This window comes from Alexandromys fortis, unplaced genomic scaffold (genome assembly GCF_014885135.2).
Source record: "Alexandromys fortis isolate MF-2015 unplaced genomic scaffold, M_Fortis_MF-2015_v1.1 scaffold_50, whole genome shotgun sequence".
NCBI lineage: Eukaryota > Metazoa > Chordata > Mammalia > Rodentia > Cricetidae > Alexandromys > Alexandromys fortis.
In genome coordinates, this window is record NW_026067932.1 from 5603629 (window position 1) to 5618302 (window position 14674).

The following is a 14674-nucleotide window of genomic DNA, read 5'->3' on the forward strand; positions in this document are numbered from 1 at the left end:
CGGTTTCCTGTACTTACCGCCATGCCTGTTGTGTGTTGCCAAGCCTCACCATCAGGCCCACTGTGTGCTGTCCCCACCATGATGGGTGGACTCTTAGACTCTATCCCTCTGGAAGTGTAAGCCCAAATAAACCCTTCCTTGTATAAGTTGTCTTGGTCATGATGTTGTATCATAGCATCATTAGAAAAGTAACTAACGCGTAGTTAGCTATCTTTTGGCATGGAGACTAATTACTAATTATGAAAGCTTGGCCTTTAGCTTAGGCTTGTTCCCAACTACCCGTTTCTATTAACCTACTTTCTACCACGTGGCTTTTTGCCGCTCCTCCAATTTATTCCATGGCTTGTTGGTGTCTCTCCTGCCCCTAGATTCTTCTCCAGGTCCTCTCTCCCCAAAAGTCCTGCCTACTCTCTCCTGCCTAGCTATTGGCCATTCAGCTCTTTATTAAACCGATCAGAAGACACCTTTCACACAGTGTGATCAAATATCCTGCAACACTAATGTAAGCCTCCCAAGTTTTTATGGAAAATGTTTTGTTTCTTCTTCTTCTTCTTCTTCTTCTTCTTCTTCTTCTTCTTCTTCTTCTTCTTCTTCTTCTTCTTCTTCTTCTTCTTCTTCTCCTTCTCCTTCTCCTTCTCCTTCTCCTTCTCCTTCTCCTTCTCCTTCTCCTCCTCCTCCTCCTCCTCTTCCTCTTGTTCTTCTTCTTCTTGTTCTTGTTCTTCTCTTCTTCTTCTTCTTCTTCTTCTTCTTCTTCTTCTTCTTCTTCTTCTTCTTCTTCTTCTTCTTCTTCTTCTCCTTTTCTTCTTCTCCTCCTCCTCCTCCTCCTCTTCTTCTTCTTTGAGACAGGGTTTCCCTGTGTAGCCTTGGCTGTCCTGAATTTGCTTTGTAGACCATGTTGGCCTCAAACTCACAGTGATTCACCTGCCTCTGCCCAAGTCCTGGGATTAAAGGCATGTGCCACCACTGGTTGACAAATTTTTACTTTTTCAAATATTTATTTGTATTGTGTGTGTATATGTGTGTGTATGTGTGTGTGTATATGTGTGTGTGTGTGAGGGTATGTGTGCATGAGTGCAGATGTCTGTGGAGGCCAGAAGATGGTGTCAGATCCTGAAGCTGGAATCACAGACTGTTGTGTACTGCCCAAGGTGGGTGCTGGGAACCAAAATCAGTGCTCTGAAAGCGCAACAAGCACTCTTAACCGGAGCTAGGTCTCTAGCCCTGTTTGCAAACTTGTTGACATCTTGTCAATGTTTCCTAAACTCTGGAACTATTTCTTCTATCCAAGACCAACTACCATAATTTGAAGAACCTAGTACAAAATGAAGGAAAAACGTGGGGTCCCCTGTTTGTAAATATTAAGAATTTAAAAATGACCCAGCAGAGCACGAAGCACAGGGGTAGACCTGGTGTCACTCCAACGGTCAGCCCACGAGCCAGCTGTGTTGGTGGCTTGGGTTAAATGAAAAGGGTTAGGAAAGATGAAGTAAATTTCCCAGGAAAATGCTAAAAGCAAGGTATCGAACCGGTTTAATCTCTGCAAAACTCTCCTCCATGGAATTAGACCATTCCTTGTTGATGTTAGGGTGATGATGATCTTCTAAATGTCCGTCCCTCCAGCGCATCCCTGAGCCTCGAGGAAGGAAGCCTCTATTGACTGTTTCCATGCGACCTGGAAGTTACTGTGAGGCAGAAGCTCTTTAGGGTATTGCATGAGTTTTCCTGCCAATTCCTTCCACCCTGAACCTGGTGGAAAATTTAGACAGGCCTGTCTCTAAAGTCAGCGAGTGGAATTTTTTACAAAAAAGTACGAAGGATGGCAGGAATTGAGACATAAGATCTTGTAGCTACGGCCTAGCTTCGATCCATATAACATATCACTTAAGCATTCCTGCTTTTCCAGGTTCACGCCTGCAATCACTTAAAGACTTGTAAAAATTCCTGGCGCCAAGGAGACACACCTGAAGGTGAAGGGACGAAGTCGGTAGGTCACCTGCCAGGCCAAGGCCAAGAGTACACTATTTAAAAAAAAAAGTAAAATAAAATAAAAGTGCGCCTGCGCAATGCGGATCCGCCTGCGCACTCGCGGAGCCGGAAGGGCCGGGGGCGGCCGGGGGCGGGGATAAGGTTGCTAGGAGGACGCGGTGACGCTCTGGCTCCGCGCTGCTCTCCGCTAATGAGCGGCGCGCGGCGCGGTGACGCCGCGCGTGCGTCACGGTGACGGCGCGCGAAGGGCACAGATCTTCGGGCGGGGAGGACATTCGGCCTCTGTGAGCCGCAGCCTTGCCGAGCGAGCGGTTGGGTGTTCGCCATCTTAGGCAAGTACGTGCGCCCGGGCCTGGCCGCGGAGGGTGCAGGGCGCAGAGCCCTGGGTCCCTGGTGGCCGCCGTCTTGGCGGTGAGCCCGGCTGGGCTCAGCGTCCCTAGGGCTGTGACCTCCTCAAGGGCGCGGAGCCGGCACGGCTCGCGGGGGCTCCGGTGACATTGCCCGGGGCCGGGGTCTCTCACCTCCTCCCTCTCTCCCTCCCCCGCTGCAGGAGGATGTTCTCGTCCGTGGCGCACCTGGCCCGGGCGAACCCCTTCAACGCGCCGCACCTGCAGCTGGTGCACGATGGCCCCTCGGGTCCCCGCAGCCCCCAGGGCCCGACCCGGCGTTCCCGCCACCTGGCTGCCGCCGCCGTGGAAGGTGAGGTCACACCCTGCCCTGGGTGATCGCCGGTTCCGTGGTGACCCCCCCCCCCGCTCTGCCTCCCAGGCCCGGGCTGGAAGTCGGGGTGAGGACGCGCCGGTCCTGGACCGGAGGACCGGTCTCTGTCACTCGCCCTGCCCTGGGATGTCAGCCCGGACGCCCTAGGCCGCCGTCGGATCCTTGGCCCTCCCTCAAGGGCGTGGAAGGGCCCAGGCCCAGCGCCACTCAGTGACCTCTATGTCCCCGAGGGAGTAGAGGCAGAGGCGGTGACCAACTTCTTTATCTCCCCCGTGAGCCCGCTTGGTCAGCCAAGTCAACTGGGTAAAGTCTCCTTTCTGACCACTGGCCAGCCAGAGTTGCAACTCCGTAACCTCTTCTTTGATTTGCCTCGATTTTCTTTTTCCCTTTATGGAAAAGGACCCCTTTGCGATCATACTTTCCAGGGTTTTTTTTTGGTTAGCCGATAGGAAGTCATCTTTTCATGTGGTTGTGTGTGAGGTGATGGGAGGGGGTCTCTTGCTTTTGGTGCCACTGGGGAAGGAGGTGACTTGCAGATTATAAGAGGTGACGTCCCTCTGAGGTTATATTCGGGAGTTCGAGGTGGTTCATTTAACGTAATTGTGGTTTTTAAATCCCAGTGGAGCATGGGTACAGGGAAACCTGAAAACTGACGTGTAGGAGTCCGGAGAAGTTCTGTAAAACAGAAAGCCCCTCCCCCCGTCATTCATGTGCGCCCGCTGTCTTAAGTGTGAACCGAAAAGCCCTTCCGCTTTTCCGTTTTATTTCCTCCCATTTTCCTCTGATTTAAAAAAGCCAAAGCAAATATTTGTGTGCTTAACGTTTCTGACTTCAGGAATTAAGCATATGTTGGTTAATAGCCGGGGTAAACGTTAAAGTTAGCAGGTTTTGCACGTGTCAGATGCTCTTTTTGAGTTTGATTTGTTCCTGGTCCTCTTAGCAACTGCGTGTAGTTGAAGTTACCAGCGCAGGAAGTTTTAGAAAGTCGTCAAATTAAGAGGCAGTTGATATCTCACAGATACACTTGACTAATCATTTTCAGTGATCTGATTTGATAGCGACTTTCTTGCAGTTTACTTATAAAAGAATTCCTCTTTCCAGCTAATTGTAGCTGGTGCTAAAGCTGCATAGTTATGATCCTTTTTCAAAAGAAAATAGAATTTTTTTTTTATTTCCCCTGGATTTCTCAATCTCTGCAGAAATAATTGATTGTTTTTCTTCAATCAAACAGAGCAGTATAGCTGTGAATATGGATCTGGCAGATTCTTTATCCTCTGTGGAGTCGGAGGAATAATTAGCTGTGGCACAACACACACTGCATTGGTTCCTCTAGATCTGGTTAAATGCAGAATGCAGGTTTGTGTTGCATGCTGGACTAAAGCATTGTTGAAACATGGTTGCTAAAGTGTAAGATATAGACTGCTACTAACAAGACGAATGGAACCCTAACCACGCTGGAGGTAAGTTGGTGAGCACTAATACGAGTGTAAATTAAATGCACGGTGTGTCTTGTCTTATTACAGAGTACAGTTGTGAATTTGGCTCCATGAAGTATTATGCACTGTGTGGCTTTGGTGGGGTCTTAAGTTGTGGGCTGACACACACTGCTGTTGTTCCCCTGGATTTAGTAAAATGCCGTATGCAGGTTTGTATTGGCATGAGTGGTTTTATATTTGTTTTTATTGTTTATTGTAATTTTTATTGCATAAATAATACTTATATGTTAGCATGTGGGTGGGTGTGTATGGAGGTAAATAGACAGTCTTTGGGAGCTGGTTTTCCATTTAGACCAGTTAGAACTGGGCTGTTCCAGGTTGTCAAACTCGTAGGCAAGCGCCTGCCAACTTAACTGGCATGGGTGTTTTGTATGTGTGGTTTATTGTTTTAAACTAAGCCAGGCGGTGGTGGCGCATGCCTTTAATCCCAGCAGAGGCAGGCCTCTGTGAGTTTGAGGCCAACCTGGTCTACAGAGCGAGTTCCATCCAGGACAGGCTTCAAAGCTACAGAGAAACCCTGTCTCAACCCCCCCCCCCAATTGTTTTAAACTAAAATGTAATTATGTCATTTCCCTCTTCCTTTGGTCCCAACAACCTCTTTCACGCATCCACTTCCCTCTCAAATTGATGGCCTATGTTTTTTTTTTTGTTTTTTTTTTTACTGTTGTTACCTATTGTGCTGAAGATGGAACCAAGGCCTTAAGTTTGTGTGCTAGGAGCACCCTCAGCCACCAAGCTGCATCTCCAGACTTTTGTTTAGTATTGAAAAGGGTTTGTTTTTACTTTATTTGTTTGTGTGCTTTGCCTACGCTTATGCACCACGTGTGTGCCTGGTGCCCAAAGGAGGCCAGAAGAAGAGAGCATTGGGTTCCCTGGAACCTGGGGTACAGATGGCTGTGAGCTGCTGAATGGGTGCTGAGAATCAAACCCAGATCCTTAGGTGGCTGAGCCGTCTCTCCACCCCAGTCCCAGCTGTTTAAAGAGCTTCACAAACACGATGCAAAGGCCTCGCAACTACTGAATTCAGGAAGCAAATTCCTAGTTCCTTTTAATTTTCTTTTTTTAAGCTTTTTAAACTTTTATTATTTAAGTATGTGAATGCCCAAGGAGGCCAGAAGAGGTGTCACATCTGGAGTTAGCAGTGGTTGTGAGTTGCACCCATGGGTGCTGGGAACTGAACTCTGCTGGAAGAGCAATAGCAATATGGACTCTGAGCTTCTCTAGTTGTCTTTGCATGTGCCTCTCACGTGTGGGTGTTTTATTAATTGTTCTCGTTATAACTACTGGTATTCAGTTCTGGCCAGAGGTCTTTTTCAAGGCCTACTTGTTTTAAAACCCTAAGTAGTCATTGCATAAGTCTTTTATATATCAGAATGGGTAATCAATCTTCGTGTGTTAGGTGAAGTCGCCTCCTGTCCCTCGATATTGATAACCAAGGCAAAGAACATGTTCAGTTAGCGAAGATGCTCTTATTGTCTTCATAGGAAAAACTTGCCTCTTCTATATTTATATTGTTTGAGATATGAGATATAACTATTAAAACAAAAGTAATCATCATTAAAAATTTATTTGTCCCAAACAGGATTAGAAGTCTCCTTACCTAAAAGAAAGGAAGGTGAAATATTAGGAGGGAGAGAGGAAGGTGATGCATACCAGCCGTTCTAGCACTGGCAGAAGTAGCGAGATAAGCTCCCTTTACCCACTGGGTATTACCTGGATAGATAGGAAGTGTAGCTTCCCTGAAACATGCATGTCTTTGGGAGTGAATTTAATTTCTGAAGTGAAAGAGATTCTTAGATGCTGTACCTCTAAAAATTGTATTTAGTTAGGTCATCCAATGTTTACAAAAGTTCATAGTGTAGTATAATCTATTTACATATTTAGGCACTAGCTTTAAATTGTTTAAAAAGGTAGTGTTAGGTGTGGTGGGTGGCACATGCTCAATCCCAGCAGTTTGACGCCAGACTGGGCTGTATAGTGAGAGAGATCCTGTCTCAAAAGAGAAAAAGGCAGTAAGAAGTAAGAACAGTTTATTTCTTTTGTTGGGATTTTATAGCTTTGACTGCAGGTTAAGTATAACTTAAAGGAAGCTAGACCTTGATATAGAAGTTGTTTCTACTTATAAAGACAATCTTAAGTGAGCCTGGGAAGTGGCGGCTCATGCTTATGATCCAGCACTTGGGAGGCAGAGGTACCAGAATTGCTATGACTGTAAGCCAGCCTGGGATAGAGACCCTGTTTTAACCACCCAAATCTTACCAGTTTAGCTGGAAAGATGGCTCAGTTGGTAAAGTTAGGTTACTGTGAAGATTTCAGTGATATCCCGAGCACCTGTGTAAAAGTTGGGTGAGTCTGTAATCCCAGTGCCAGGGAGGACACAGGAGGATTCGCGAGTTTGCTGAACAGCTGGCCTGAGATAGGCACAGTAGTGGAGAAGGTCCCAGGGTGGAGATGCTCACAGCATCAACTCTGGTCTCCACGTACATGCACATAGAAGCATACACTCATACATGTACCACACAGATTTTTAGAAAGCAGAGGTGTTTAGCTTCTATTATACTGAGAACTGGCATATACCTTTTTTGTAGTTATTAAATTTTAAAATCAAAAAGAAAAATTTAGTAGAAAGAGGTGTGAAGTGTTAGATATTTTTACTTATTATAAAACTCATTGTAAAGAACTTGCAAATAAAAACTTCCACATAGCTAGATAGCTAACATAGCTCTTTGCATTTTATTAATGTTTCTCTTTTAAAGGTGGACCCTCAGAAGTACAAGGGCATATTTAATGGCTTCTCCGTCACCCTGAAAGAAGATGGTGTTCGTGGTTTGGCGAAAGGATGGGCCCCAACTTTTATCGGCTATTCCATGCAAGGGCTCTGCAAGTTCGGGTTTTACGAAGTCTTCAAAGCCTTGTACAGCAACATGCTTGGTGAGGTGTGTGGTTTCCTCTGACTCTAAAAGTCCTCAGTGTTAGGCTCAGACAGGATCTTGTGCTTTTTGTTTGCCTTACCTTGTTTCATAGCTCAAGAAATGGCCCAGAAATGGTGAGCAGCCTGTCCCAAATCATAGAGATAGGGTGAAAAGGTATATTTCATAAAAATGCTGTGCTCCTCTTAGTATGCTATGTTGAATTTCTAGAGAAGTGTGGTTGGTGTGTGTGTGTTAGTGTAAGAGTCTAGGGTTATGTTAGTATGAGATTAGCTGTGTGTGTCCCATAGCTATTCAGAACATGTACATCATATATAGTATATGTTTGTAGTTAAACATTTGGTCATGAGCCTGAAAGACAATAGAAATTTATTCTGATACTGTTGTTTATAGACTCTGTAATGACAATAGTTCAGACCGGTCAGGTGGGGTTGTGTGTACCTGTTATCCTAGAAGAGTTCAGACAGGTCAGGCGGGGTTAGTGTACATGTACCTGTCATCCTGTCACTCAGGAGGCAGGAACAGAAGCCAGCCTGCCCCATATAACAAGGCTAAGGTGGCATAGACTGATGATGTTTGTCTTAAAGACAAGGGGAGAGGAGAATTTCCAGGGTCTGGAGTGCTGTCGTAGAAGGGGGCACTGAAGTAGCCGGAGTAGCGGCGGTTCACATCTGCTGTGTCTTCTGATTCCAGGAAAACACCTATCTGTGGCGCACATCACTATATTTAGCTGCTTCTGCCAGCGCTGAATTCTTTGCTGACATTGCCCTGGCTCCTATGGAAGCTGCTAAAGTTCGGATCCAAACCCAGCCTGGCTATGCCAACACATTGAGAGAGGCTGTTCCCAAAATGTATAAAGAAGAAGGCTTGAATGCGTAAGTCACCGTTCGTCAGTCCGGAAATGAGTTGATGCCTGTCTAAGATCTATTGGCTTGTTAAAACATTGCTAGTTAAATTGACAGTTAATTTGCATGTTCTGTATACCAACATGCTTCCTTAGATCCACCTTTGTGGATGGATCTTGAATTGAGTTCTGCTTGTAAACTTCTTGTTTCTTGTAGTTCCAGTTCAAGAAACATCCAGCAACTTTGTTGGTTGTACAGTCAAAGGTGCTTGAGTCATTGGCATGTGAGATCAATATACCTGCATGGTAGTCGTAGGTTCTGACGGAAATGACCGCATTATGCTGTCGTGTGTTACCGTCAGGACTCGACTGGTGTGCGGACACTTGTGTGGCTGATGGATATCCCTGCTAGGTTAATTTAGGTGCCTGTGTAAATTAGTGTCCTGATCTCCTAGGTTCTACAAAGGTGTGGCTCCTCTGTGGATGAGACAGATCCCATACACCATGATGAAGTTCGCCTGCTTTGAACGTACTGTTGAAGCATTGTACAAATTTGTGGTTCCTAAGCCCCGAAGTGAATGTACAAAGGCTGAGCAGCTGGTTGTGACATTTGTGGCAGGTTACATAGGTATGACTTACTTACATACTTATTTACTTAGTTATTTATAGGCAGGGTCTCACTATATAGCCCTGGCTGTCCTGGAACTCACTATGTAGACCAGATGGCTTTAAACTCACAGAGATCCCCCTCCCTGTCTCCCAAGTGCTGGCTTTAAAGGTGTGCACCACTACACCCCAGCTGGTATGAATTATTTAGAACACGCTTGTCCATGAAATTAAGGACAAAAAGTCTTGTTTTATTGCTCCTATTATTATTATACCACTAGTATGCCTGAAAATGCATCTGTCTGTCTTACAGCCATCTGTCTCCATTTCCAGGGGATAGGATGCCCTTTTTGTGATCTGCGGGCTTGCCATTTGTTGGCATACCAGACATGAACGTGGTATGCATATATACATGCAGGGAAAATACACGTGTAAAAATGAATGTCTAAAATTAAGAAAGATTTAAATAATAAAACTAGAGAGAACAAAGTAGTGACACATAGCTCTGATCCTAGCACTTGGGAGGCTGAGGCAGGACTCGCTGTGAACTTACCTTGATTTCCCCCCTCCTTCTCTCCCTCCGCCCCTCAGCTGGAGTCTTCTGTGCAATTGTTTCTCACCCTGCTGATTCTGTGGTCTCTGTGCTGAATAAAGAGAAGGGGAGCACGGCTTCCCAGGTCCTGCAGAGACTGGGCTTCAGAGGTAAGGTGGCTTCCCCCTAAGGAAGAGCACTGCTTGGGGAGGGGGCGCTCCTCCACCTGTTCACGTTTATTTCCTCTCTGCACCAGGTGTGTGGAAGGGCCTCTTCGCCCGAATCATCATGATTGGCACTCTGACTGCACTGCAGTGGTTCATCTATGACTCCGTCAAGGTCTACTTCAGGCTCCCTCGCCCTCCTCCACCTGAGATGCCAGAGTCTCTGAAGAAGAAGCTTGGGTTAACTGAGTAGATAGTACATCAGAGAAACATGGACTGAATCTGCTTGTTGATCAGTGTTGAAGAAAGTGCAAAGGAACTTTTATATATTTGACAATGTAGGAAATTGTCTGTTCCTGATATAATTACTGTAGTACCCTTGCTTAAAGCAAGAGTTTCAAACTTATGCTAAATAAATCCATCCTCTCAAGTGTCTGAGTTTGTTATTTTAAAAGCTGGTATTGAGTTGCTGCAGGCCTTTAATCCCTAAGTTCAAGGCCAGCCTGGTCTACAGAGCGAGTTCCTGGACAGCTCAAAGCTACTCAGAGAAACCTTGTCTTGAAGAAACAAAACTAACAAAAAATTTAGTGCTAAAAAAATGTAGTCATGGGCTGGAGAGATGGCTCAGTGGTTAAGAGCATTGCCTGCTCTTCCAAAGGTCCTGAGTTCAATTCCCAGCAACCACATGGTGGCTCACAACCATCTGTAATGAGGTCTGGTGCCCTCTTCCGTCCTGCAGGCATACACACAGATAGACTACTGTATACATAATAAATAAATAAATTTAAAAAAAATAAAATTAAAAAAATGTAGTCATAAAGTAGCTTGGAGAATTAAGACATCCCTCAAGGAAAAAAATGTAAACTAACCATTGGTATTATTCCTAAATTATCCCTCACTCAAGGAGGTCCTGTATCGAAGTTTTCAAAGCATAAGCACTCTTGTGGTTTTATTTTGACAAGTTAATTTTACATAGTTTTTCCTTGAAGTCCTTGGTTATTTGGTGAGAGCTATCAAACTATATAAGGTGTATCTGTGGGGGTGGGGTGGGGACTGGATTAACTCAGGAATTCTGTTGAGACAAGGGTTTCACTTTTATCTCCCTGGCTGTTGGTCTGGAACTCACCACAGTTAGGCCAGTCAGGTGGTCCTCCCTCAGGACACAGCTTTCTGGGATTACAGATAAGAGCCACCACAACTTGCAAGGGTTGCAATAGTCAGAAATGCTCTCTGTAATTCTGCTTTCTAAGAACATGTAACTAAATTTAGGAGCCGTGCATCTAGTTAGTTGCGTGTTAATTCCTCTGCCATCACCTTACACCTTTACTGAAGAGAGAAAGGGTTATTGGGTGTGAAACTTAAGTTGAAACTTAGGCGTCTACTGGGTCTACCAGATGGTCACTCTGATACTTAGCATCAGCCGCATGCCTTCGTTGCTGCCACGTCACAGATCACCTAAGTTGGGCACAAAGTCTCCATCATTTTGAAGTTTTGGGTCTTACAGTCTTCAGCTTTTCATTCGTCTGGGTGGAAAGGTTCCCTGCCAGCATATTTCATTAGTGACTGTCCAGAATGTGGCTCCAGGGCAACTGCACTTGGCGTTTAAGGTCCAGTGAAGGCAGAGATGGAGCTATTTAGGACTTGACTGTTTCAGCGTCTTCTAGCAAAACTTCCTCCATTTGACAAATCCCAGATAAAAGGAAAGAAAGGAAAATGATTTGTTTTTGTTTTTAAATAGGCCCTCCATATATTCTGACTGGTCTTGGACTGACAGACCTGTCTTCTTGAGGACTGTTTATTGAAGGTATATACCACCATACCTTGCCCAAGACCAAATGTCTTGCTGGGAGGGTAAGAACAAGTGGGATTGGAAATAGAAATAGATTGGTACAGCCAACCCAGAATAATCAGGGACCTAAGACTACTCAGGGAACACAATTAGCCATCTTACTGAAGAAGCACTCTCCGAATGGAGGAGTCACGAGCAGGCGTCATTTGTGAGTGTCAGTGCGAAGTAGTCTGTGTCCAAGCTGAGAGAACTGCTCTCTCCAGTTAGAGTTCAAACCATTGCTGATTGCCACACAAGCGTTTGCTCCTCAAAATCCCAGTAAAATGTCCACTTAAAACTATTCAATGGGTACGTCTGTGATCTCAGCATTTGTGAGATGGAGGCAGGAGGATTGCTAGCTTGAGGCCAGTCTGGGTTTCTTAGTACCTCTGATTTCAGATGCACTAATAAGTGTACTAATAAGAAGTATGCAAATCTAACTTAATACATGTGTTGTTGAGGGTGTTTCCTCTTTTTTTTTTAACATTTCATTTAATCACGTGTAATGTCAATTCTGTAGAGAAAGGAGTACATGAGATTGGCAGGTCAGCTGAATTGTGTTGGAACTAAAAGACAGGTGACTATACTAATTTCCAGAAGCTCCAAAGATAATTATTTTATGAGCAATTAAGATCTCAAAGTCTGATTTTGCTAGGTTGTTTGCACTGAGTATAACAAAACCAAACTGATAAATGCTTGTGTAATGAGCTGGTCATATTTTAACTGGGCCTATTAACATTTCTGTGATACTGGAGAAGGGTCCAAAGTGTGCTGATGAGTCAGGAAGTCTTGCTGTTAACTTGGGAGTTACATGTTGCTTCCTTTGCATAGGAAACTGTATGGTTGTTTCCATAGTTTTTTATTATTAAGGAAAAAAATCTTCTGTTTAAAACCTCAAGTACTGCACGGTGCCAAGACAGCCAGGGCTACACAGAAAAACCAAAAAGAAAAAAGCAAAACAAAACTGACTTTTATTGTTTTTGGAATAAAGTTTCTAAATAGCCCTGCTATCCTGGAACTCACTGTATAGACCAGGCTAGCCTTGAACTCAGAGACCCACCTGCCTCTGCCTCCTAAATGCTGGGATTCCACAATCACACCTAACAAGAAACAAACTGATTTTAAATCTAGAGGAATCTATAGTTCACACTTGAGTGCTATGCCTTTCCTGTAATGTGATACCTACCTGTTTTCTAATGGTCTTAAGTGATCCGTGTTGGTTAGAGAACTGATGCCCTAGAGACTGAAGTGTGACCTGGCAAGTTTCCACAGTGCAGCAATGTCAACGTTTTCCTTCTCCCCTCCCCCTCTGAGAGATGATTTCTCTGCTTAACAGCCTTGGCTGTCTTAGAACTTGCTTTGTAGACCAGGCTGGCCTCACAGAGATCTTCCTGTCTCTGCCTCCCCAGTGCTTGCATTGAAGGTGTATGCCTAGACTGTTGAGCGCTAAGCATGCAGCAGTCACAATAAAGCTTGAATATACTAAATGACAGTTTGGGGGCAGGGGTCTCCTGTATAAAATAAGCTTCTGCCTAATACTGTGGACAGGATTTCATGTAGAAATCAGTTGGCTTGGGCTGGAGAGATGGCTCAGAGGTTAAGAGCACTGACTGCTCCTCCAGAGGTCCTGAGTTCAATTCCCAGCAACCACATGGTGGCTCACAGCCATCTATAATGAGATCTGGTGCCCTCTGCTGGCATACAGGGAAGGAATGTTGTATACATAATAAATAAATAAATCTAAAAATTAAAAAAAAAAGAAATCAGTTGGCTTGCTTTGAGGGATGCAGTGATTTGAAGATAGAGCATTCTCGACATGAGAAGCAATACCATTCCAAAACCCAAACCTCAGTACCAGGCGCTTTGCCCAACTTCTCACAAATGAACAGGCAGGCACTTGTGCCCAGCACTTCTGGGTGAACTGTTGATGATTTTATTTTTAATTAATTAATTAATTAATTATCTATTTATTTATTATGTATACAATATTCTGTCTGTGTATATGCCTGCAGGCCAGAAGAGGGCACCAGACCCCATTACAGATGGTTGTGAGCCACCATGTGGTTGCTGGGAATTGAACTCAGGACCTTTGGAAGAGCAGGCAATGCTCTTAACCACTGAGCCATCACTCCAGCCCCTGCTGATTTTATTGACTGCACATCTGGCTTAATTTGAAATGTTTAAGGACATGCCACAGAAAGGCAAAGCAGCATCAAGACTAATTGCAGGAGGGTACTGGGAAGCACAGCCAGAGTACGTGATGAACCTGAGTGGGATGTCTCTACGACTCGCTATTGTGTTCCTTTCACACATGTAGTGAACGTGGACCAATAAAACTTTTAAAGATCAGACAAGTGGGAAAAAAAGCGACCTCAGTAAGTATTGAAGTAATTTTCTAGCGATAGGCAAGAACATAAACAAAGGAGGACCAGGTGTCTATCCTCACATGTACATCTTTAACATCCATCTGCCAGATGGCGTCAGGCAACAGACCCCGGGGGATAACCCCTGCACATGGAAGCAGTCCTAAGGGGGCAAGGGGGGCCCAAGTGGCACATGCCTGGGACAAATATTTACATTGGGAAACTGGCAATTTTGGAAGAAGTCTATACAAATTCTGTGGAGACAGATGGAGCCCTGGCTTTCTCTAGGAGATCCACACTGGCTGTTCATATGATGGTGTCTGTGCCCTCGTTTCCTTGAGTCAATATCGATAATTTGGAGTGAGACCTAATGTGTGACAGGTACCAGAGCTCAGTCCTCTGCCTTCAGACATCTTGCATGAGCAGCACAGTGTTGGCAGTGGGGATCAGCGAGCCTCTGACTTGGAGAGAGGGCCAGCACACCGACTGCCTGCCCAGCATACTGACTGTCAGAAACAACGTTAACGGGCTGGGTCTGGTACTCCACGAGAACTCTGAGAAGGGCCAATAGCTCACCCAATTGAATGGAACCAGGGTTGGGGCTAATACATGTAACATCTTTGGAGCCAGGATGCCGAATCAGAAAACCATATCTGTTTTTATTGGAATCTGAAAAGGCTAGGGTGTCATAAGGGATGAGAGTGGAAGAGGGGACTGTGTGGGGCTGTGTCTTGATTGGAAGTGTGGGGAGTCCTGCCAAGACCTTGTCCCGCCCTCCCCAGCAATGATTGTCAGTAGTTCCTGCAACCATTTCCTGAAACAAGATAAGAGTCTGCCCAGAGGGACTGGCTACTCTTTAAAGGAAAGGGGAAGACAAGTTTATCTTAAAGTACTGGAGGCTGCCACCACCTTGAATCTACTAGTTGTGTTTTTACGCTGACGTCTAGGTACCTGGGCTTGGCATGATTATAGATCTAGATGCTGGTTTCTGGATTTGTCTTTGCTGGGTGGGTGTTTCGTTCCTTGGTTTCTGTTTCCTCTCTGGATTTGTGGAGTGTGTTGGTGGCTGTGTGTTGTTTGTTTTCCTGGTCTTTCCTGGAGGCTGGGCTGCTGGGATGAGTTGGGGGAAGGAAGGTTAAAGAAGAAGGTCTTTGCCATCCTTTGAGGTCAGAGAGGAAAGAGATGACAGCAGGCTTTCTGTTACA

At 45.1% G+C, this 14674-nt stretch overlaps 1 protein-coding gene and 1 non-coding gene across 3 annotated transcripts; both read left to right on the forward strand.

Moving 5' to 3' along the window:
* The first annotated feature begins 2167 nt into the window (after positions 1 to 2167).
* Positions 2168 to 9708, forward strand: Slc25a3 (solute carrier family 25 member 3). 2 transcript variants are annotated; one of them, XM_050145737.1, is made up of 8 exons: positions 2168 to 2322; positions 2537 to 2685; positions 4230 to 4351; positions 6959 to 7138; positions 7826 to 8007; positions 8432 to 8604; positions 9174 to 9284; positions 9371 to 9708. In XM_050145737.1, exons 2-8 carry the CDS (start codon positions 2541 to 2543, stop codon positions 9529 to 9531), a joined length of 1074 nt encoding a protein of 357 aa, XP_050001694.1. In that variant the 5' UTR covers positions 2168 to 2322; positions 2537 to 2540; the 3' UTR covers positions 9532 to 9708. The 2 variants fall into 2 exon arrangements, with proteins under 2 accessions (XP_050001694.1, XP_050001695.1); XM_050145738.1 differs by having other exon boundaries at positions 2172 to 2318.
* LOC126503869 (small nucleolar RNA SNORA53) lies at positions 8118 to 8361 on the forward strand. The gene has a single exon (XR_007592439.1). It is a non-coding gene; the product is annotated as a small nucleolar RNA SNORA53 (small nucleolar RNA).
* Positions 9709 to 14674: the final 4966 nt, after the last annotated feature.